At 35.0% G+C, this 25265-nt stretch overlaps 4 protein-coding genes across 7 annotated transcripts; 2 read left to right on the plus strand and 2 right to left on the minus strand.

The window, feature by feature from the left end:
- Positions 1 to 2199: 2199 nt before the first annotated feature.
- On the plus strand, positions 2200 to 4235 carry LOC113693595 (protein EARLY RESPONSIVE TO DEHYDRATION 15). Its single transcript, XM_027212137.2, has 3 exons — positions 2200 to 2357; positions 3040 to 3452; positions 3848 to 4235. The coding sequence occupies exons 2-3, from the start codon at positions 3092 to 3094 to the stop codon at positions 4000 to 4002; spliced, it is 516 nt and encodes a 171-aa protein (XP_027067938.1). The 5' UTR covers positions 2200 to 2357; positions 3040 to 3091; the 3' UTR covers positions 4003 to 4235.
- Positions 4236 to 5494: 1259 nt separating this feature from the next.
- LOC113694340 (GTP-binding protein BRASSINAZOLE INSENSITIVE PALE GREEN 2, chloroplastic) lies at positions 5495 to 10077 on the minus strand. 3 transcript variants are annotated; one of them, XM_072053226.1, is made up of 5 exons: positions 9589 to 10073; positions 8145 to 9482; positions 7175 to 7338; positions 5943 to 6213; positions 5495 to 5855 (listed from the first exon to the last, which is right to left on the minus strand). In XM_072053226.1, exons 1-5 carry the CDS (start codon positions 9707 to 9709, stop codon positions 5851 to 5853), a joined length of 1899 nt encoding a protein of 632 aa, XP_071909327.1. In that variant the 5' UTR covers positions 9710 to 10073; the 3' UTR covers positions 5495 to 5850. The 3 variants fall into 3 exon arrangements, with proteins under 3 accessions (XP_071909327.1, XP_071909326.1, XP_071909328.1); XM_072053225.1 differs by having other exon boundaries at positions 5495 to 6213; positions 9589 to 10072; XM_072053227.1 differs by lacking the exon at positions 5495 to 5855 and having other exon boundaries at positions 6175 to 6377; positions 9589 to 10077.
- A 1476-nt stretch (positions 10078 to 11553) lies between these two features.
- Positions 11554 to 17986, plus strand: LOC113691625 (uncharacterized). 2 transcript variants are annotated; one of them, XM_027209855.2, is made up of 9 exons: positions 11554 to 11929; positions 13231 to 13623; positions 13724 to 13864; positions 13957 to 14060; positions 14149 to 14370; positions 14748 to 15242; positions 16661 to 17091; positions 17367 to 17460; positions 17633 to 17986. In XM_027209855.2, exons 1-9 carry the CDS (start codon positions 11714 to 11716, stop codon positions 17745 to 17747), a joined length of 2211 nt encoding a protein of 736 aa, XP_027065656.1. In that variant the 5' UTR covers positions 11554 to 11713; the 3' UTR covers positions 17748 to 17986. The 2 variants fall into 2 exon arrangements, with proteins under 2 accessions (XP_027065656.1, XP_071909329.1); XM_072053228.1 differs by lacking the exon at positions 14149 to 14370.
- A 398-nt stretch (positions 17987 to 18384) lies between these two features.
- Positions 18385 to 19122, minus strand: LOC113693088 (probable protein phosphatase 2C 80). The gene has a single exon (XM_027211668.1). The coding sequence runs from the start codon at positions 19120 to 19122 to the stop codon at positions 18385 to 18387; it is 738 nt and encodes a 245-aa protein (XP_027067469.1).
- Positions 19123 to 25265: the final 6143 nt, after the last annotated feature.

The following is a 25265-nucleotide window of genomic DNA, read 5'->3' on the forward strand; positions in this document are numbered from 1 at the left end:
TAATATAATACATTTATATATTTTTATATAACTATATAAATATATTTATTTATAAATGTATTATAAATGCATAAATATATATAAATATTTAAACAATAAAAATTATAAATTATAAACAATATTAATTATATATTTATACATAATATTAATACATTTATACATTCATATTAATTATATTAATATAGTTATACATAATCATCATATATATTTATAAATTATAATTTATACATTTATATAATATTCATTTATAATATATACATTTATATTAATTATACATTTATAAATATATGTATATTATGTATTATATATAATATAATACATTTATATATTTATATATTTTTATATAAATATATAAATATATTTATTTATAAATATTTATAAATGTATTATAAATGCATAAATGCATATAAATATTTAAACAATAAAAATTATAAATTATAAACAATATTAATTATACATTTATACATAATCATCATATATATTTATAAATTATAATTTATACATTTATATAATATTCATTTATAATTTATACATTTATATTAATTATACATTTATACATTTATAAATATATGTATATTACGTATTATATATAATATAATACATTTATATATTTTTATATAAATATATAAATATATTTATTTCTAAATATTTATAAATGTATTATAAATGCATAAATGTTTAAAAATATAAAAATTATAAATTATAAAATACTCAAAAATATGTTTTAAAAATACCTCTAAAAATAATCCAAAAAACGTCTACAGTAACATTTCAAAAACTTCTACAAAAAAGTTTTTCACCTTACAAAAACTTCTACAAAATTTTTTCAAAAACTTCTACAGTGCACTACAGTAAAGTTTTAGACAAAATCTCAAAAAACTCAGGTTCCAAACAGGCCCATAGTATCTTAAATAAATTGCTAGTATAATATATTTTTCTACAAAAACTCCCAAAAAAAAATTACAATCTAAACCGGCTGTTACGTGAGACTGAGAGACATGCAAAACATATACATGGAATTCACGCTAGTTTACAACATCATGGTACTAGGGCCAAGTCTGGGCCTAAATCTCCCGCTTTTGCGTCGGGCTGAGAATTTCACTCCAAATGTAGCCAGGCCTTTTGAAATATAAAATCTCGACCGTAATCGGAAAGGGCTGGGCATTGTGCTACCTTGGGATGATTGTAATGGGCATCTTAAGTCCTAAGCTTGTTTGGATCTGGATTGCAATTATTGTGGAATTCTTTATTTTTTTTTTGTTTTTTGAGAATAGTGTCATAATACATTTTTCAATTACCTCTCCTCACCCACAAACATTTCAAAAAAAAAAAAAATTACAGTGTCACTTATTTCAAAAGTTCTCAAAAATTACGATACAAAAGGGCTCTTTTGGGGAAAAAAAAATTAAAACATTCTTGATACTTTTCCAAAATAATTTATCATCTCACACAAACTAGATCTCAAAAAAATAGTGTATTATTTTTAATGTAATATAAACAAAAACTAATTAATTTTCAACTAATAAAACATTCAAGGAATGGTTCGATTGGATGGTAAGTTAAGGGGTAATTTAAGTAGAAGATTATGAATTCAAATCCCTCTACTTACAATTTATATGCAATAGCATTATACAATAATAATAACAATAAAAATTGTTAATTTATATACAATAACAATAATAATAATAATAATGATGATGATGATAAAATATTCACTTTCACAAAAAGCCCAAAATTCAATCAACTTTGGGGCCTTGGCGTTTAGATAATGCAAACCAGACACAATCATATGCACGATAAAAAAGCCCTTTAGGTGGCTGGCTGACCTACCCATCACGTGAACGGACCCGGATTAAAGGAAGCTGTGGAGCCCAGAGTGGACCCCACAATCCTCTCACAGGACACATCATCATAACAACTCAATCAATCTCATCCATCCAATCGCCCCAAACTTCATCTCAGCCGTCGATCTCTCTACCCACAAACCCTCAAATCAAGGGCAACATGCGTCGATGGGCCCCACCATGAAACCCATCGACTCGTCAGCCACCACCTGCACACGTCTTATCCTTACCCGATTCTGACCGCCTAGGATGAATGTACAACTGGTACTCCATGGAGTACAACTCTCGATGCACATTTAATAAAAACAATAATTATTATTTTGGTTGTCGATAAAGCTTCTGGAGAGTCAATCAGTGGGCGGGCTTGGTCGACTCCGAACCTGAGATTTGGTATCCGAATCTTATAGGCTCGGACAGCTCGGCTATAAATGTGCCGGTCTCGAGCTGAAAAATCTTCATACGGGGCCCGGTTGGTTTCGTGCTCTCTCGTGGATATTTTACTCTGCTCGGAAGGTACTGTCTGCTCTGCATTTTCGCTTTGCAAATTCATTTTTCATTTGGAATTTGAATTTCGAATTTCAGTTGTTTAGATCTGATAGATGATGCATTTCTGCTATTTTTCCGGATATTTTTGGATGGAATTGGGGAGTGTTCGATAAAGTTGAGTATAGAGTCAACTGATGTCAAGCGTGTTTGAAAATTGCTGATGAACTTAATTGTGGTGCGGTAAATCGGTTTAGATTATCAGATTTGCTGAGATAGGATGAAAATGACGTGTCACTAGGTAGATCGGCGGTTGATGAATGGTTAGGTAACTGATATTGGACTATCAACGGTTTCGATGAATAATTAAGGTTTTCGAAGTATTGGATTTTTTTTTTTTTTGCTTTTTAATGCGTTTGTGCTTCCAAAGAGTAGTTATGGAAATCAAATATATTCTTCCTTTCCTGTGAATTTCTGTGTTTAAAATTATATGGTAGTTTTAATGGTTATGATGCGTCAAATGAGTGGAAGATTTGTCTCTGGAGAAAAATAAGGGAAATATTTGCAATTTTGTTGTCGATCCTTTTGGGGGTGGTATTTTAGATATTTTATTTTGATGTTCTACATGTTTTTGTTCTAGTCTTGTCGATCCTTTAATTACATGTTGTACTGTATGCGGTGGTTGACTTACTTTTTTAATCTTGTATCTCAGGTTCTTCTATAAGGAAATCAAGAAAGATAATTGCAGATTGAAAGTGGAAAAAATGGCATTAGTGTCCGGAGGAAGGTCAACTCTAAACCCAAATGCGCCTTTGTACATCCCTGCTTGCATGCGCCAAGTGGAGGACTTCTCCCAAGAGTGGTGGAACTTGGTGACTACCTCCACTTGGTTCCGTGACTATTGGCTCAGTCAGAACCATGTTGAGGATTTCTTTGGCAGTGAAGATGATGGGTATGATTATGAAGATACTGATGTTGTTGATCTGCTGCCGGATAATATTGATCTTGGCATGGATGAGGACGACTTGACCATGGAAGCTCAGTTTGAGGAGTTCCTCCGCTCATCTGAAACTGGACAGGGTTACATGTCATCGTTCTCTGCTGATAAAGGAATGCCTGCAAATGGTGCGAATTCTGTGTCTCTTAGTTTTCATCAAAGGATACCTCAAAAAGTGCATCTTAATCTATTGCTTGCATCGAGGTTGTGTAATTTGTTCCAGTTAAATGTCTTTTTGCGGACATTCATAAATTACCATTTTGAGTTCTGGCGGATAATAGTTGAGGGTCCTGTTCGTTATAGCTTGAAATTGTTAGAAATAATTATACTGTTTAGGGCATTTAATAAGTAGAAAAATCAGCTGAAAGTGATAAATTGATGTTAGAGATTGATAATGTGAACTAACAAAATTTCGAGTCTAATTCGGTGAAGCATATATGCATATAGTAGTCATATATTTTCAATTTAAGGTGGGAGGTGATCTATGTATGGTTCCTCATCTTTCGTGTTTTGTATGACACAGGTTTTTCAAGTGACTCTGGGGCACTGATAAAGAATTTCAAGTTGTCAATGGAGAAAGGGAGCAGGTCTCCTGCAGAACAAGCTAAGTTCCTGGAGAAGCCTGCAAAGTTCATTAGCTCAAAATGCAGCCCTCGCCGGATCCAGCAGCCCCGCTGAAATGCTAGATTGTTAGATGCTAGTTGGCCGTTAGTCGGCCAAGAGCCCTTCTGCTTTATGTAACTTTCTGTATAGAGCAAGGTTGCATTTCCTGTATCTTTGCCTTGTTCATATTCTGACATCATTTCCTTAGTGTAACCATAAACAAGCTTCCAGAAAATGTAAAAAAGAGGTTTCCATCTTCAAACAGGAAAAGTAAAAAAAAAAAAAAACAAAGAGTTATTTTAGTTGAATGTCGTTGTCTTGTTGCAATGGTTGCTCGTTTGGACGTCCATTGTTAGAATTGATTAACACGCCTTGTGCCTTCGTGTCTCTTGCCTTTGGGGGGTTTCAGTTCTAATGTAATCGGGTTTACCGAACTGCGCAAGGGAAATGGGTTTTTGCTTTTGCTGATAAATCAGCTGATTGGCGTTTTTCAAACCTTCTGATTGGCGTATGAAACAGCTGATTTGCTTCGGTTCTAATACCTTACTAATGAGTTAGTCTCGTATTTTTGTAGGTATTTTTCATCCTTGTACGTATTTGGCGACCGAACAAGTCGCTTGCTGGGACTTTGGTCGCCGAATAATGCCAAAATAATTTTGGTGGCCGGCCACATCGCTGGAGTCAAAAGTAAAACTAGGCTGCTAACATCAGAAGAAGATGCATCCAAGATGACAAAATTGCGAGGACGGCAAGAGAGAATTTGCTTGTGTGAGGCCCCGAATTATATATGATTTTGATTCGATAAAATTCCACAAATGCAGAATCGTACGGTGAACTAAACTACTACCACCATCTATACCAAGAATCATCCTGTCGGTTCGACAAACCAAAAAAAAAAAAAAATCTATACCAAGAATCAGCGAAGGATTTACTTGCTTTTTCATGTGTTGCACGGTTGCATTACATGCTACTTCTGATTAGAGGTGGCAAAATGGAAAAATGGTTCATAATTGGTTTTGACTTAATGGATGGTGGATAAAATTTATCCAATCCATTTAAATCCATTTAATAAATGGATCTAAATGGATGGATCTAAATGGATTAAATAAAAACCAATTATCCATTTATAATCCATTTAAATATTTTACTAGTTCCCTTATTCCACATTTTTCTAGTTTAGAAGACAGCCCATGGAAATGTAGTAGTGAGCTGATTAGTCCAAACTTACGAAGACTCCCCAAGTCCTCGGACATGTTTTTCTGAGTCTCCGAGGCCAACACCCAACATCAACTGACCGCAATGGCGAGAGCGATGCCCCATTGGCTGGCGAGCCATTTCAGAAGTTCATTTCCTTTCTGTTTCTTTTATTTGGTTTTTAAGTAAATGGATATATATGATTTTTGTGAATAATTCATATAAATCCATTTAATTTAATGATTTTATTTTGATTAACCATTTAAAACCAATACTATAAATGGATAATCCAAATCCATTTAATTATGGATTATATGGATGGATAAATGGATCTCAATCCAAATTGCCACCTCTACTTCTGATCATGGACAGCTTACGAAGTTTAAATAAAATAAACCCATAATCTCAGGAAATTGCATCAGACTCCTAGAAGTAGCAGAGCTTAATTCTATATCTGGTGGGAGAATCATCCTTGAGAGGCACATACAACAATCTCGTTGATTCCAAATATGAAAGTTGTATTCCGTGCAGTAAGAGCTTGTAATCCATGTATCAAAAATCAATTCTGTACGGTAGGTTGCTGAAATACTCGTTTTTACTGGTGACTGCTTTCATTTGTGGAACTACTTAACGCTGGCACGATCAGAAATCTGGTTTTATATTGGTAAGAAATTCAATATCCTCTTCTGCAGATGTCCTGCTATATTGCTCGTATTTGTTCTTCCATCCTCAAGCTGAAACACAAAAAAACTTTTAATCACATGTCATACTAGTTTCTTGATGTTCTTTCCGCACTTGGGCTTCTAGTTTAGTCTGATTACCAACTGCATCTGATATAGCCCTTGGCAGCCAAAACCCAGGTCTCTCAAGAAAAGGAGCCCTGTCAAGAACCAAAGGTTCTCGCAAGGTGATCTCAATGCCATCATATGTCCAGAGTGTTAAATTGGCTTCACCTTTCAAACCCAAAGAAAACCAACCTAAGCCAGCCACCGCAATATCAATGCCGTTCACGTCCCAGCTTGTTCCAGACGCTTTAACTTCTTTCCTGACCCATTTGCCCAATTGAGGAACTCCTACTTCACCAATAGGTGGCTGAAAGAGTAGTAAAAGTGTGTTACGCCTAATTCCATCCTCCAACTCCACTTTTCGGATGAGGAGAGTAAATGTGCTTAACATTGAAAATACTGGCAAGCATTGTAGAACATTTTGAATTTGGCATTTGAGGAAGCAATATCTTTGAAGTAGAACAGAAACCTCTGGAGATATGAGAAAATCAAACAAAGAAGTTGTCTACATTTATTCAACATTGAATAATGTAAAACAGGAAAATATTGCTATTATAGAAAGGGTTTTTTTTTTTTTTGGGGGGGGGGGGGGGTGGGGAAGTTGCATATAGCTAACGCACATCGGCTGCACTTTTCCAAGCAGAGGAAGGTAGGAAATTAAATATTTGGAATCAATTCTTTTCATTTCTAACTTTCTTGAGAGGTATCATTTACCCATTTCCGTCATCAACTTTAGATTATATGCCATAGCTGTATCATATCTTTCGTTTTTTGAAACAAAGCCTAAAGTACTCATAAGTGACACCGATGCTTCTAAGAGAGTCTAAAGAGCATTGGTGTTTATACCCAGTTAAAATTTTCAACATCTCAGGACCTCCATATGCTTCAATTTTGGTGATGAATCTTCATAGAACATAAATTGCACCACAGTCTAGATTTTGGTTATAACTAAAAACACCAAATGATTTTCACAACATGTGTATCATTTAGATACATTGTTCCACTTCCACTGGACCAGAATAAAGGGTGTATACAACTTAATTCTAATTCATCTGAGAGGCAATCTAGTAGAATGAACACAGCATATACCCAAGTACCAACATGGATATCTATATTTGTTTGTCTTCCCAATAAGCCAATAACCCAAAAGCAGGAATTATACCAAAACTTGATTCAGACTAAATTTATAATATTCATGAGTTCTGTAGTTAAGGAGCCTTCACAGCAGCAAATGTGATAAAGATGGTGTATATAAGTTGGTGCATTACCTGTAACCTGACTCCCCCATGCTTGATCTTGATCTCATCAGCATTTTCTGTCTTTCCTAGGTGGAGAGAAACATTTGCAGATGCCCAGACAGTGACATAGATTGTCTCTACAGAAGACTGGATAAGATCTAGTCTTGCTAAGGCACCAACATGTACAGTCTGACCTGCCTGGAATATTAACAAATTCCATTAGAGCCAACAAAAAAATGTTTCTCCAAAGAGAAAACAATCTTGAAAATAAACCGACATCTATGCTCTGGCATTTCCACACAGCAATACTCAAATATATTTGCATAACAAAAGCAAAATGCTGGCAGGGGGAAAAAAAAAGCGAAAAAATTATCAACAGTTCAAGATAAACAATAATATACACACATGGCACCTCCCACCAAAAGTTGGAAGAATCAAACTGAAGCAACAGAGAAAAGAATTAATCCATGGCTGTAACAGAATTATGAACTTATGTATTGCGATTATAACTATTTATATTACTCTCTTCCCCAGCTTGGACTACTAAAGCAGCTTTTCTAGCCATCATTCAATGAGCCAGTAAGAGAAGATGCTATATTGGATGGAAGAACAAAAAGGGAGTTCTTTTCGATCTCATGGACATATAAAATCTCAACATTACTCCATCCTCGAGACCAAATTCTCAGCAACTATCAAACAAAATCAGATTAAATCATGTCAAAGAGGAATAGTGGCAAGACCTCACCTACTGCTTTGTCTTACATTAATCATCAGTTTCCCATTACATTTTCAATAGAAAAAATTATTCAATTAATTTAGTGGCCTGAAAAACCCCTATTTATGCCAATGTGCCACAACTAATCAACTGCATCTAAGTATTGGAATAAGGATGAGGGTTTCTATCCATAACTCTAACATCTAAGAACCTCCTTGACGTGTGTTTATACTGAAACAGACAGCATTTTTTTATAAGCTTTGGCATGCAAATAAGAGTAATGGCCTGCCTTGATCCTATAGCTTCGAGGTTGAAGCTCCTTCCGTATCTCAACCATTTTTTGCTCCTCCCTGTTTAATCTCATGGACATGAGATATGGATGTAGCAGGCCTGGTGTATCATACATTTTTGCTTTGGCAGATAATATTCCTCCAATCCTCAATATCCCCAGTGTTGTCCCAGGAACAGCAGCTTCAGTAAGCTTTGTAACTTTGACTCCTCCTTTTCTAGCAAATGAATTAATCAATGTTGACTTCCCAGCATTCTGAGCTCCAATTACCCAGACGTTCCCTCTTGGTCCAGCCAACTCCTTAATAAATGCCAGCAAATTCCTCACTCCCAGGTCCTTACGAGCACTAACTAGATAAACCCCACTCAGCTTAGGTGCTCCGTTTGCCTTGGCACGGTGGCGGACCCATCTATCTAACCTTGCTGGGGAAATCTGCGATGGAAGAAGATCAACCTTCGTAGCCACCAAAACAAGCTTTGGCAGCTTCTTGTTAGACTTGAAACCATCTCTGCTTCCTTCCAGAGCCTTGAACAAAGACTTTGCTGCTCGCTTAGGAAATGAACCATCAAAATCAGCACAATCAACCACCATAACCACAACCGTAGCATCAGCAACGCCTGTGGGTTTTATTAACTTGGTGGTTACCAACCTATCAAAATCAAAATCCGGTATCAAATTCTCAGCTACTTGATTCTTAACCTGCCCATAATTCCTCAAAGAATGACATCGAGCGCATACTGTCACCTCCTCTTTGTCCTTCCGAGCTTCCCTATTCATCCTTTTTCTCTCTGCTTTCGACAACTTTATCTTCTTCCCCTTCTCCACAACCTCTTCTGTAATGTTACCATAACCAACACCAGCTGGACCAAACCCATCCAACTCCTTTAACTCATCATCTTCTTTCTCAAATTCGTTTTCCAACTCTTCCAAATCCCAATCAACCCCATCTGCACCCTGAAATCTTCCTTCAACCCCATCATCACTCCCTTCTAATTGCCCCTCAATGCCATCCTCAAATTCCTCATCCTCCTCATCAAAATCATCAAATTCATCATCCATTAAATCCTCCTCATCCTCATCCCCTATGACCTCACTAAGTTCCACCTTCTTTTTCTTATAAAAACCAGGAAGATTAGGGTCCTTATCTTGCATGAAAACTCCACAACCAGGGCAAATAGACTCATAACTCTCATCCTGATCTCTTCCTTCACTCAAAATCAACCTCCCTTCACCTTTCCTATGACCTTTTCCGCTATCTTTCTCTGTTTTCTTGATTGTTGTCGATTGACTACACCTAATTTCACAACTACTCCTGCCGCTTTTCTTACTCAGACCTGTAAAGAAATTATTTTTCCAAGTGGGTTTTGGCTAATAAGTACAAACTACAGTAATTTAAGCAGAATGTAAAAGAAAGAAGTAGACAAGAAATCACATACGTACCTGTGAAAAATCGAGGCCTTGCAAAACCATTTGAACAAATAGAGTTCTTTACATACAATTTAACGTTGAAATTACAAACAGCTGAATATAGAGGTGGTGCATATGGCAAAGCTGCTGCCATTTTTGTTCAGTGCTTTGCTTTCTTCTAGCCCAGAAGAGATTTCTTCCGCTAAACCCCTGAGATGCTGGAGTCTGGACCCTTTTTTGCCTTTTCTTTTTCCTTCTGCTTTGTTATTAAAATCTATTTTAGGCATAGTAATGCGGAACTCGGGTTCCTTTTTTTTCCCCTCCGAAAAAATGTTTATGCAATCTGCATATCTAATCCGACTGCAATATTTTATTGCCAGGATAATTTGCAAAGCCACGGCTGACCAAAGCTTCAAATGATGAATAAATGGTCAATTTCGTCCCCAAATCTTTTCATTAGTATGGATTTATTTCCTAAGTTTTATTTTCAGCCAATTTGATATGGGACTTTATTTTGCAGCTCTAATGTAAGACCCCTATGACAACGCCATCACCTAAAATCAATCTAAATCCAAATTGATCAATTAAATAGGAGAATTTTGAAAGCGTCACTAATGAGACAGTAATAAATTAAGTAAATCATATAAAAAATCATAATATTAAATTTTTAAAAAGTTTTATTTAGTAATTTTTTATACGATTTAAAAGTTTTATTCAATAATTTTTTACATGATTTACTTTGTTTTATTATAGTTTCACAAGTGATGTTCTTATAAAACCTATGTTTAGTTAATCAATTAGAATTTAGATCGGTTTTAGACAGTGATTCCATCATAGATGTCCTTAATTAGAATTGCAAAATAAGTTCAAGTATCAAATTGGTTAGAAATAAAAGTAAAGGACTAAATCAATGTGGGTAAAAAAAGTTTAGGAATTAAATGGTTCATTTTCTCTCATGTGATTGTTCTTTTTGAAATGGTACATTTGTCGATGCACACGGTACGAGCATATCTATCCCACTTCTATCACCTGTTACTCTAATTGCAAATTTGCAACACCTAATTCTCTCTGATTTTCGTGAATTAATTTAGCAAAACTAGTCTCTATTGCTGCATTTGACCATAAATGAAAACTCAGTTTAATCTTGTTCTCTGGTAATTGAAGATTTGGTAAAGCTAAACTAAAGAACTTGCTCATGCAGTTTTTATATTTTAAAGATTAATCATATTCATGACCTCCTAATGATAAGGAACTTCATAGAATTTTGTAAAAGTGAAAAAAATGGTTTTTCACACCATGGTATTGGTAGCACATTAGTCTAGTCATATACTTAAAATATTTTATATTTTAGATTCACACTTCAATATGGCAAGATTCACTATTGATTTACCTTATATTTTTATTCATAAAGATTAACCCCCCAAAAATATCAATTGCTCCTTTGGAAATTCTTTGTTAGAAGGCAAAAAAAAAAAAAAAAAACCAATTTTTAGACCTTAGAAACATTTAAAAAGCCCATATGGAAATTCTCTTAGTGTCCCTCAATCTATAATATTTCCCTTGCAATTCATATATATTGTATTATTGGTTCCTTTAGTTTGACTTCTAAAAGGTAAAATGTATTTGATTTTTGAGAGCCTCAAATGTCATAATAATACATATTAATTTGTCTTTTGAGGGCTAAACTATAAATTCAAAGTGGTTTAAGTACTTATTCCCTTGGGAGTTTTTACTAAGGGAAAAATTCATAATTTTTTTCTAAAAAAAAGGATTAGGGGTTTGTAAAACATCTCAAATCAATGGTTATTATTCAAATTGAAACAAGGTTTAACCCATCTAATTTCTCTTTTTCCTTTCAATCAATATATTTACACCCTTTCTCTCAACTTAAAAAAAAAAAAACAAAACAAAAAAAAAAGGAGAGAGAACCCGAACCAACAAAGAAAAAGGGAAAAGAAAAAAGCAAAAAAAAAAAAAAAAAAAAAGTAAAGAAGAGAAGAAAAGCTGCACTATTCACTTCCTCTGCATCTCCGCCTACATTCTTAAACCCTCACAGAAGTTGATTTTGCCACATTTTGTTCTCCCAACCAACATTCCTTCCCAAAATGGCCAAAAAATTTCTTGTTTCGGAGAAAATGTGTCTGTGTTAATTAGATTTATGGGGAAAAAAGGAGGGAAATGCAGGCTATGGTGGCCAGCCCATCTTTCCTCAACCCTTCAACCCCATTCTCCTTCCCACTCCTTCACTCTTTTCTTCGGTTGGTTCATTTCTTCCCAGTCCTCCTCCTTTTCTTCTTCGGAGCCCTCCCTTGATATCGTCGTCGCTTTTGCCTTGGAGGATTCTGCACTTGTTTCTTCTTCTGTAAATCTTCAGGTAATTAGTTAATTAGTTCAGAAACTGCTCTAAAAATCAAGATTGATTTTTATCACTGATTTATGCTGTTTGCTTAGCTGACTTAGCTGTGTTTATGGATGATTAGAAATGGGTTCAATTTTGTTTATTGTTTTAATTAGTTGGGATTCGCAGTATGTGCAAATGTACCCCAGAATAATCTTTCCAATTTTTTGTTTCTTTATCTACTGGAGAGTTGATTATCGCTGTGAGTCGAGGGTTTTGCGCTTTGTATATTTTTTTTCTGTACTTACTGATGATTTTTCAGTTAAGTTTGTTGTTGATCATATCAGTTTTGGCTATGTAAGTTGAGTTTTAATCTGGATAGTTCTATCCGGTAGTACGTCATCAACTAGTAGTCAGTTGTTGTTAGGGTAGTAATTGCATGGTCGGAACGGTCATTAATTGAAATTTATGACATATAATTGAGAAGGGCTATTAGTCTTAATATGTTGCTTCCTTCAATTTGTTTAAGCTTCATAAATTCATTTGTTCTTATTAAGAAGCCATTATTTGGGACACATTAAGATTTTTTATTGTATGCGGGGGATGGAAGGGGCATGGTGAGAATAAGCGGAAATTGTGAATAATTTTGTGGTAATTTATTAGGTTATTCTGTTTGAACTGTATCTCTGATGATAGTGGTTGGAAGAATCTTTCGTGAAGAAATGCCTACATTGGTACTGTTAACAGATTGATGGTTGCTAATTAGACAAACACTTAACTGATATTGCAGTTTTGCAACTGTATTCTAAACCTCTTGATTGAGGGGGTTGGTCTTTTCTGCATTGTCTTAACAAAGAAGACTTACTCTGAGCCTGCCTCAACATCTTCTTGGGAAGAAGTTGTGGATGGACAATTTTGCTTGCCAATTTCCCAGTTTCTAAACTTTGAAATCAGCCTCCTGTTAATTTGTGCAGACTAGAAATGTAGCTTTCCCTGATAATAGTCTGTTTCAGTATTAATTCTCCAATGAAGATTTTTATATGGTTGGCTTTGTTGAAATTTCAGTGAGATTTCCTGATTTCATTACTAACTTAGCAGAAGGGTTAAACACATAAACTGTACTCTTTTTCTGCTGACTATAGTTTGCCAAATCATGTCATTCTAAAGATTTAGCGAGAGGCTGATATGTGATCGTATTACTTTTGTACTGGCACTTTTGTTGCATAAATCCTGTTCAATTAAACTTGTGAATAGGGTTTATTTCATATATTGGTTGTCTAGGATATACATTTTTGAAATGACAAGCTATCATAACTGACCCTGCTTTCGTAACTTAGGAAATTCTTCATCAAACAGATGGGAACATGCCTCTATCCCTACAAGATAAATGTACACTTTCCGTGCTGGGTTATTGTGAAGCAGATTCAAGTGGCAATGGTCAGCCAGAAATGAATTTAACTAAAACAGTTACTCAGACGTGCTCAACTGATGGTGGGAAAACCTTCCCTGGTAGCCAGAGGGTAGTTGTGGGCAAGAATGGAATTCATGCATGTGGATGCCACAAGGTTCATGCATTACTGGAACAGCTTAGGCTGGCTTTTGTACAAAATGAGAACTGGTTCCAACTTATTTCTGGTTTTCCTCAAACTACAGGTCGAAAATTGCAGCTCATTCCAGAATTGCATCACATGCATTGGAATGGGGAAACCATTTCTCAGTTAGATCTCCACGTATGTAAGTCATGGTCACTTGAAGTTTATCTGTGTATTTTTCCTCTCTCGGCTTAGTTTTTGTAGTACCTAATCTCTTCATTGTTGTGCTGCATATTAGGTTATCATTTATGAAATTCCAAAATTTAGTAGCCACCACTATTCACTGGGTTCTTGGAGTTTGTCTGAGAAGATGAGATCTTCTATCAAGAAACCCCAATGGTTTGAAGATCTCAAGCAGAAGAAGCAATATCTTGATCTGGTAATATCAGTGTTGAAGTTGATACATCTCGAAAGCAGTTATACTGTCTAATTATATTTCCTTCAGTAATATTTGTTCCTTTGTTGATACAGGACACTGTCATTCTGGCTATTAACAGTGCTAATGCTGCTAAGATCCTTTCAGAAAGGCAGCTGCCTGTGAAGAGTTTCGCTGGTCATTTCAAGCCTTTATGGATGTAATATCTTCTATATTTTGATTTTTCCTGGTTCCGTTGATGCTTTTGTTTCTTAGCTGGTCATAACAGCTATTAAATAACTTTTCAGGTTTCCTACCTTTACATGGAAATTTTTTGCTGCACTCGTGGCTTTGCTTGCAACTTCAGTTTACGTCATTCTTCAGTCTTTCCATATCCTTCTGAGTTACATGTCGTGTATAGGCATAGATGTGGTGTTAGTGAGAGCATTCAACAATGCATGGACGAATGTTGGGATACGCTGCTCCCAGTTCCTCTATTGGCCAATCTTACTCCAAGGTCATGGTCATAGGTAGTAAGAATATTGTGTTTCCTTAATAGCTTTATTCTCGAATTGTTATTGTAACACGTTTTACCCAGTCTTAAAAAATGTAAATTCATTAAGGCTTCAGCCTCTTGCTAAACTAAAATTTATTCTTTATTTTTCTCATGTTTGAATTTCAAGTTTAAAATTTGCCTGATCAAGTTACAAACAATGTCGGTGATTTGCTTGAGGTTGTACAACTATAGCAATTGTTCCTATAAAGAACTCATAAAATAATTCTTTGTTCTGGGCAATTCCACAGTTGACAAAATAGGCTTTGTGATTTATTTTATGTTTGACATCATTAGGTGTCTGTATCAATTTTGAGAGATCCTTTATCACCTCATTATTTGGATTTATTACAGGTCTAAATCATGCATTGAATATTCAGAGAAAGTGGCATTACGCAGGCATTCCATCTGGTCATGTCTAGTGGTTGATGTTCTTCTTGGAAACTTATTTGGCATTTCATTATGGTATCAAGCAGAACCTGCTTGCCTATACATTTCAAACTTCGCTGTTGATGTCACAAACTATTTGCTGCGTACCGGATGTGTTTGGCTAATGGGAAATCCAGCTGGTTTCAAATTAAACACTGAGCTTGCTGGAGTACTTGGCATGATGTCTCTGAACACTATTCAAATTTGGTCTACACTTGGGTCGTTTATGGATTTTTTCCTTGTACCAATTGCTAAAGCTATTTCTCTATGTGGGATTCTTTTTGGTTTCACCACAGCTGCTGCTCTGATAATCGACTTGATTTCACTCGTAACAAGACATGTTTTCGTCCTTCATTGGATACTCTCACTTGTCTATTCACAGCAGATTCAGGCATTGGCAGCTTTATGGCGTCTTTTTAGGTAATACTTATGGAGTTCTACTGTGTAATTAGATGGTTACTGTCCTTAAGTATAGACTCAGTAGTTGTCAATTTTGGTTTACAGATAAGGGAGAGCACTTTCGGAAGCTACAGAAAATTCTTAAATTGAAAGATACTATCTTTTCTTTTAAGCTTCTGTAAAGGCAGGAATTTACTCAGGTGTTGCACATTTGAACTTTCGTGTTTCTTAATATCATTGTCCTGTGATTTGTTTTGCAAAATAAAAAACTATAAATTTCTAAATCATGGAGCAGAAAGAGTAATTATAGAGGTTATGTTAGCCCCTTCTTTAGACAAAAGAATTCCAGTGTACCGAGACTGGCCTTTTACAAAAATTCTTCTATATGAAGCCTCTGTTATAGCTGGGGAAAATAATCTTTTTGGGTAACCCATTAATTCAAGTTTCATTGCTTATTGATTAAATGCTTAAATCAGCAACTACTAAGTTATTTCTAAAAATTCCCAGATCATTACGCTGTGCAGTAAATGAACTTGTGTGATAGTTTTGAACATATTTGAATTAAGAGAGTGAGTTTTGTTTATAATGATTACTGTGTATTGGAAATCAATTACTTTTCTACCTTGGAAAGTTTATTTTTTGATTAGTGACCACCCTGTGCCTGCTGAATACCTTTACCAACCTTTGAATTTCTTTCTTTGTTCCCTTTAAAAGAGCTCAAACACTAGGTAGGAGTATGACTACATGGATGCATTAAAATTCACACCTGAAAGTATTTATGTTTGTGAACCTTTCCCTCCCTCTGTTTTCATAAATCTATAACTGATCCAGGTGTGCAACATTGACTTGGGATATAATCCTTATTTGTTGTTAATATATGTCTAATGAAAGTTTTTGATTAAACAACAGTGCTTAGTTTACCTGCCATCCAATGTTCTTTGCAAATAAACTTGTTAGAGCAGCCAACTGACAGTCAATGTGAGATAAATGGAATGGATGTTTTCTGAACCTAGCCTGTTGCTGAAATAAAATGCTTTGGAGCTGTAGGAATCACTCAGATGCAGAAAGGAAGTGATGCAACTACTTGTTTATGAAGTTGACTTTTGGCTCCCTTTGTCATTTTTAATTAGATAGGATTATCTATGCTTAAGTTAATCGAACCTATTCAAATGCATATAGGGTTGTTAAAAACTCCATCAACCTGCTAACTCGTGTATCTGGATGTTCATCTAAATAAATTCACCCAATAAATGTATATTAATTGCAGTTGTTTTCTTGTAAGTAGTACAAATTGTGTCATTGAAATATTATCTGCTTCACCTGTCATGTACTGAATGCTAAGACTTCCAGAAAATTGTGTGTACTTTATTAATATTATTAATATTATTGTTATTATTTACTTTTTTTGAAATTTTCTCACTCGTTTGAACTGAATGCAGGGGAAGGAAGTGGAATCCTCTTCGCCAGAGATTAGATAGCTATGATTACACTGTGGAGCAACATGTCGTTGGCTCTCTTCTCTTTACACCACTCTTACTTCTATTGCCAACCACCTCTGTCTTCTACACATTCTTTACCATCATGAACACAGTCATCAGTTTTATCTGCGTAGTAATGGAAGTCAGCATATCTGTTATTCATACTACCCCATACAACAGCGCCTTTCTTTGGTTGATGCGGAAGAAAAGGTTTCCTTCTGGGATATGGCTAGAAATTGTATCTCGTCAACATGGAACAACTGTTCCTTCAGTAATTGATCCTCTTGAACTAAACGGCTCGTTGTCAAAGAAGTCAACAAAAATCCCAAGAAGTGGTGGTCATAAAACACTTGTTCTGGTTTCAGTTCTGCACAGCAACTACTTGAGCTTAGGTATGTCCTACTTGTTCACATTTGTGTATTTCTCATTATTTCCAGTTTAGCTACTGATAAGGCAACCATTGTCCTCTAATACTGTTATATGTTGGATTATTGTATGCGAGTTTTAACACTCAAAAATTTAATTTGGTTAACCTTTCTTGCATTGTTATTGGAGATTGGGGCCAGTGTTGTATTTATCTTGGCAATTCATTTTGAAACCTGTTCAGTAACTATTCTATGTATCATTGGCTTTGATATTTCTGATATGGTTCTTTATTAATTCACAGGTGAATTGATCTGCCCAAGCTACAGATACATCTATTCAGTTGTTTGTAGGACAGCTATCAGCTCGTCAGCGTATGGTATTCTAACAGGAAAAAGGTAGGTTGCTTCTGCTATTGCTTATTATTTTTGTCATCAACTTGCACTCTCCACTTTTCAGCACTTTTTGTCCTGGTTCCTAATGCAGTTGCCCCTTGTATGCTATTTTGGCTGCAAATTTTGGTCCGTGTTGCTTACTTATTCCTCCATTGGTCCTGCTGTTTTGCTGCAGAATTCTATCTGCTCCCGGGACTACTTATCCTTCAAGATTGCCATGGATGGCTCTGCCGTACACAATATACTGGCGCCTTTGCTTTGAAGCAGTCTTTGCATGTAGACAAAATTGACACTTCAATTCCCCAATGATCAAGAGACCCCTTTTCGGATTTAAATGCTACTTGGTACTATTCGATTGATTAATTTGACATACAGTACCCCAATGTTCTCAGCAATAGCAAGGAACCGAGTCGTTTGTCCAGCCCCCATTGCATTAATTTTGGAACCTTTAATCTTGTTGAGGAACTAACTAATCTTTGGTTGAATGTAAAGTTTTGTGCAGAATCAATGTATTCAATTCAACTCCAAAGCATGCTCTTTATTTATTGTTGCTTACAACTGTTAGTGAAGGCATCAATGCATCGCGATTCATGTGCCTATGTTGTCTGCATGGCACTGGCTTGATCTTGGTAGGAAAATCAGATTATTGTTATTAGCAAATGGCAATAATAAGTAATTTGGGTTTTTCAGGAAGTTGGAAATTTTAGCAGTACCTTTTCGTCTTTCTCCAAGAGAAGTTGCAAAAGGAAATAACCCTAATGAACAAATTGCAGCAGCAACATATCATGTGTACAAAAACACTCAACAAATCACAGAACTCTGTTTAATTACTAGTCCTTCAGAGCCGCAAGAAACACTGCAAGTGATGAACTCATGATAACTTAGAAAACAACTGATCCTTTTGATGTTGGTCGACCATGAAGATCTCTATACAATCTTAGCAACAGCTACAGTAACATCATCATACTTGCCTCCCAAATAATTCTCCTGAACCAGTCCCACTTCCATGGCAGACTTGGTGTAGGGAGTTGAACGATCCTTCTGAAGAGAATGATACCAAGCAAGTTCTGCTATAAGACTAGCCATCATCTTAGGCGACAACTTCCCTTCCACACAATTATGCACTATAGACCCTATCTGGTGAGGAAACAAGTTATCAAACAAACCATCAGTTCCCACCACCAAAACATCATCATGCTCCACATCAACCTTGAATTCTTGGGCCGAATCCGGAGTATCCCTCTCGTTTCCAAGCTGATACGGACAGTTAAACCGCTTCTGCATGGCGGGCGACTGGAACACAGCTTTCCCTTTCTTGATCACCAAGAAACCACTGTCTCCGATATTCACAGCATGCAAGAAATCTTCCTTTAGGGTCACAATGCATGCAGTGGATGACCCTTTTGCCTTAGTCATCCAGTAAGCTTCATGCAACACTTGCAAGGGACAAACAGAACCCTCCTCCTCCGCCTGTTCAAGAACCGAAAAGGATGCATTATTCATCAGCTCTCTCGCGTATTCGCCGGCATCTATGCCCTTTTTCCCCCAACTCCCCACCCCATCTGCCACCCCAATGGTCTGCGTTTCTTCACAGATGAAGCAGGCATCTTCTCCTAAGGGCTTTTCCTCGTTGTCTTTGGGAATGTAAGATGACGCAGCCTCCATCTTCAACCCTTTTCTGGGGTACCGGCATTCATTAAGAACTCCATCGTGAATGGGAGCTTGCACCAATTTTCTTCTTTTAGTTGCTCTCATCTTCTTCATCTTGATAAGTCAAGAACAAATGAAACCCTGCTCTAGATTTTTGATTGGGTAATCTGATGAAATTCAGGATCTGGATTTATACAAGTAAAGGGTTTCCGAGTTCAAGTAGGAAATGTGTTTCCTGTTATATTTTCCCAGCTGTTTTCTTGATGCCTTAGCGCGTAAAATTATGAGCATATCCTTTTGGCAGTTGGATTCGGATATCTAAATACGAATTTAATTTTTTTTATTCCTTTTCACGTAGCGCTATGTATATCTGTTTAGGCTTAATTGCCCCTAAAATCGTATATTGACAAGTTAGTTTGGTGAGAAAAGATTGACGAAAGGTGTCCGATATCGATAGGGCCAGTAATTTATAAGAAAAGGACAAAATTTTGAGCTACTTTCTTTTCCCTACCTAAAAATTAAGAGGCCCGTCCGTATGGCCTAACTTTTGGCTCTTTGATTAGTTTGCTACTGAGAATTAGCGTAGAAAGCTATACTAAATTCTTTTTGGCAGTTTTTTAGCTCTTTAATTAATCTTGAAAAGGAATGATGTAAGTGCTAAGGATTGCAAATTTGCAGCAAAATGAAAGAAAAGAAAATGTTTAGGGACCATTTATAGATTTTTATCTTGTTACATTTTCATGTACTTTACTCGGTATATTAGGTGTATTTGGAACCCATGTTTTTTACTCATTTGTTTTAAACAAATTTTTTTTCTAATTTTAGCTGCAAGAACTTATAAAAATACCCTAAGTTTTTATAAAAACACACCCCAAAATACTCAAAAACACAATCCATCTCCCTTTTCAACCACCGCCCTCCCTAACTATTTCCACTTCCACCTTACCTCATCCCACCGCCATTGCAGTTAGACATGTCAATAGGTAGGGTATGAGTTAATTCTTTTGATCCAAATCCAAATCCATTAAATTTAGTTAGATCCAAATCCAGACTCTTAACTCTCATAGGTGTTGGATTTGGGTTTTATCCCACTAATAGTTTATTTGTTGGATTTGGGATAAAACATAAGCCCAACAATGGGTTTGAGTATTCAATGAATATCCATGGGTATTTTTCTAAACATACAGTAAAGAACTAAAGTAAAAAAAATTAAAAATATATAGAGTTCAAAACTAACAAAAATACCATTCAATTTTTGGTTTTCAAATAAAAAAAATTAACATCCAACAAAAAAGAATCATTATCAACTTCTTCTATTTATTTTGAAAGTTCCATTTTCATTCACATCCAATCTTTCATTTGTTTATCTTTATTTTTCTCCTTTTCATGAAAAAATGTGTGCTAATTACAATGACAATTAGAATTAATTTGAAAAAAAAAGAAGAAAACACAGAGAAGGGGAGAGAGGTGGGGTGAACGGGACGAGGAGAGAGGGAGTAGTAGGGGAAGAGAGGAAGACGAAGAAGAGGGAAGCAGAAAGGAAAAGGAGAAATAGGGAGGATGAAGGGCCAAAAAAAAAAAAGAGGGAAGTGAAAGGAGGGGTGGTGCTAGTAGCACTGGGAGAGAGAAGATAGGGGGTTTGGTGGGGAGGGGTAAGGATGGGGGAGGAAAAGAGTGAACAAAAAAATTAAAAAAGTTTCTAAACCATTCCCCAAACATTCAAATGTCCAAAAGTTTTTATGAAAAAATTACAATAAGTTACAGTGAGTTTTTTTAGCCATTATTTTGCCGTCTTGAGTTTGAATATTTGAAATTTTAGAGGATTATCAATTTTACGGAGCAAGCTAAATACAGAAGTTTCAAATTTGGGCTATTCAATAATTTTGTTGGGACAGTGCTTCTTCCATTTTAAAAAAGGGTAGAAAGTTGGTTGATAATCTCCCTCAAAGCATAATTTCAATAAATTTTTCAAGTAATTCAATCTAAACACACTTGTGCCCTTCAGGCTAATCCCAAACCAAATCATGCGCAATGTTTGTTTGGGTTGACTGTCACAAAATGGGCCAATTTAAATTATCAAACTGCTAAGGGAAGGCGCTGAAAAATTTCAACTAGTTTAAGAGTTAACATTTTGATGTGTGTTAAATGACAAAAGCCCAGCTATAATACTTAATAGTGTAACTTGGACTGGAAGTGTCGATGATAGTCTGAGGCCCAACTCACGAATTCATTCAAGCATGTGACGCTAACGCAGGATTTAAGCTGTCTTGAAAGTTCCAATTTGACAAAAGCACCCGCCTCTATTTATTGTGATAGTGCAACTTATTCTGGAATTTGAGCTGAATTATAACTAAATATTCGAATAAAATAAAGGAGTGTCTCTTGAAGGAATTTGGAGTGTTTTTCTTTGTTTAAGAGTTTTGTGAAAAAAAAAAGGATTAATTTTATATACACTGATAGTATATACATCAACGGTCCTCCTACAGTATATACCAACATCATCTTAATTTGGAGTTGAATTTTAAAATTTGCTCATCTGATATGCATATTGACTTGCTAGTATAGCCATCGACAGTGCATATAAAATTTATCCTAAAAAAGTTAGGTTAAAAAAAGTAATTGTTTTTATACACTGTCAATGTATAATTATTTTTTTAAAATCATGTTACATAATATGAATTCAAATTTGAAATTCAAATCATGTACATGTAACATATATCTATAACTGCTAGTGTATAAAAATCACTGCAATTTAAGTCTGTAAAAAGTTAATCCTAAAAGAAAAGTAGGGAATTGTAAGATTTATTGTAGAGGTAGAACAAATACAGTAGGGCGCCAAGGGAGATGATGACAATTGAATATTCGTTTAAGGTGAGACCCTTGACCAATTTTGAGTTCAATAATGAGTAATTGGCTAATTAGATTTCGATTCTTTTTTTCCCCGAGGACAATATTGACAAATGCAAGAAACTGGATATGTGTAAGAACTAAAACTATAAAAGTTACACGTTTAAAAAGTCCTAAAATCCTCATTAAAATTAAATTTTCAATAATACAACTAACTTACACAAATGTCTCTTAGGTGTAATCATAATAAGTCAGATCTCTAATCCAACCCACACGTATGGATTCCCTAATTCTTAATGTTGATATAATCTTCAACTTCAGAAACTATGGCTCCATTTGACAAATGAGTTTTTTAGGTGTTTGTCTAAAATTTTACTGTAATCTATTGTAAAAGTTGTAAGAAAAATTTTTAAGTGTGTAAATTTTTGAATATTTTGAAATATATAATTTAAAAATTTTAAAAAGTTTTTTGAGATTACTGTAACTAAAAATTATTAAAAAACCTGTAACAGATAAACTGGGCCAAAAACTTTTTTGCCGTGAACAAGCCCATTTCGACAACTAGTTAAGCTAAGATTCCTTTGTGAGATTCTTTGACGGCCCAACTCAACGAATTATTAATTATTCTACTTACGAAGCAGGCTTCAATTCAAAGCTAACCGGTAAATTGAAATTTGGCAAAGCACTCCTTTTACTCTGTGATGGTGCAACTTTCTCTTTTAGAATCCCTCGTCTATTATGTCATGCAACTGAAATTTAAGTTGAATTTCACTCATGAAGGAATTTTGAGAGATTTTCTCGGTTTATGAGTTTTGGGATAAAATAGCTAGGGAGAAAGAAAACTAAGAAAACTAGGAAAATGCGAGATTTAATGTACAGGCAGCAAAGAGAGATTTTCGTTTCAAATAATAGAGAAAATAAAAAGAAAAAAGAGTGGGGCGCCAACGGAGATGATGAGTTGATGACAATGGAATCATCCTTTAAGAAAAGAGAAATGATTGCCCTTAGGCATGAACCAAGTTTGAGTTCAATCATGAGTAATCGGCTATTTAAATTTCAATCTTTTTTGCACTGACAAACTTTAGAAAAATAAGAAATTGAGAGCCTATATGGGATTCCGGAGCTCTTGTTTGTGTTTGGATTGAAGATTATTTCATTTTATTTACACCTTATTTACACGCACTGATTTGCTTGCATCATCAACACATTTTCCAATCACCTTTTTATCTCACATACATTATATCAAAAAAAGTGCTACGGTACTTTTTCACAAAATTATCTCAAATAATTTACAATCCAAACATTAGGAATTTTGAAAAGCACTTTTGGCAAAAGCTAAAAGTTAGTGCTTTTATATGTTTCAAAAAATAAAAATAGACTTTGATAATTTCGTCATAAATTTGAACTAACTAAAGAGATAATTAATTACATTTCAAAAATTCAAAAACACTTATGCACATTTTATTAAATTTTTAATAGGGAAAATGCACTTTTTATCTCCAATGTTTGGGGTGTTGGACAATTTAGCCCTCAAAATTTCAGTCAAAATATACTTCATCCTCATAGTTTTGTAATTTTAACCAATTTCATCCGTAAAGTTTTATGCAAACACATTTCATCCTCATAGTTTCATAAATTTGAACAATTGAGGATAATTGAATGATTGCTAACCAATTTGGATCGAATATCATCAAATGACTCGCATGTCCAGTTAATAATTGCATTGTTAATACTTAATTCGATCATTGATTAAATTCCATAAATAATAATGAGTGTGTTCGGATAAGAGTTTTTTTTTTTAAATTTGTGATATGATGTATGTGAGAGAAAAATAAATTTGGATGATTGATAGACAGTTTGAAAAACATGTATATGATACAACAAAACAAAATTTTGCAAATAAATGACAATCTAAACAATTCTTTCTTTCACGTTAATATTTTCCTCCAATTGGTAGTGATGGGATTGTTTAAAAATTTTCTCCAATTGGCTATAATGGGTTTGTTTCTTCACCACAACTTTGTTTCCTCTTGATCTTTTTGTTCAATTTATGATTAAGACGAGAGTAATGGTGGTTGAAAATTTCTTAGTTTTTTTGTAAAATAAGAAAGTGAATTAAAAACGATATTTGAGGTTTTTGTTGATCCAATATTTTTTGTATTTTACAAACGGGCATGATATGGTCAAGTGATCATGTTTCATTCAAATTGCTTGACAATCCATCAATTGTCCTTAATTAGTCAAATTTATGAATCTATGAGGATGAAATGTGTTTACATGAAACTTTAGGGATGAAATTGTCCAACATCCCAAACAATAGGGATGAAAAGCGCATTTTTTCCATATTTAATAAATACTTTTATCGAAAGCTATACTAAATGAAGTGCTATTGGATAAGCCCTCACAATCCCAAATAGGCACTAATTATGCTCTGTGATTACACATATAATACAACCCACAATTATGGAATCAATACAATAAATTATTAATCGTATAAATTACAACAAATCCTTGTTGGACAAAACCCGAAGAAACTTGCAGCTTGTGAAATATGAACCAGAACCTTTAAAAATTGGAGCTTCAACCTTGGCACTTGACTAAGGCCTTGTTAGATACTGCAAAACTTGACACTTGAAATCAAGGCACATTTTACATCCTAGGGACTAAAATTATGATGTCAGACACTACAAAACTTTGCCTAGAAAGGAAAAAATTGCAATCTAGACTATTTTGATTTGGCTTAATTTGGTTAATTTGGAGCTCTTAGATGGTAAGACATCAATTAACGGTCTAGGTTCTAACCTTATAACCCTTTCCTTGGACCATATAATTAAGTTGCTGAAGGAAACAATCATGTCCACCTGTTCTAACTTCTAATGGCTCACAAGACGTACAGTTTCCTCTTATCTTTTTTGTCTGAATCTGGGTCTTACATGATTTCCAATGTTGCAAGAAGATAACAGTCACACATCACACATCAAAGTGCAAAAGAAAAGGTATATATGGTTCACGGGAAAAGGATCATATAGATTGAAAGGTATGTTACAGTTCTCCATCTGTGTATGAAGACAAAGTTAGCCACTTGAGTCTGTGTCGTATACATGGCAAGTTCTGGTATAGTTCTATCTGTTGGGGTTCGAGAAAACCTCCAAATCATAATAGAACCCACATGTGAATCCACATGTGAAGAGCCTCGTATCGTTGTCAAGCCTGCTTTCACATGGATGATCAGAGGCTTATGGAACTTTAGAGGGTAGCCTTAGGATTGAATGTGTTACTCTCTGAACTACTTCCGGTTTTAAATTGTATGG

The sequence above is a fragment of the Coffea arabica genome, chromosome 6c, assembly GCF_036785885.1.
Source record: "Coffea arabica cultivar ET-39 chromosome 6c, Coffea Arabica ET-39 HiFi, whole genome shotgun sequence".
In the NCBI taxonomy this organism is placed as follows: domain Eukaryota; kingdom Viridiplantae; phylum Streptophyta; class Magnoliopsida; order Gentianales; family Rubiaceae; genus Coffea; species Coffea arabica.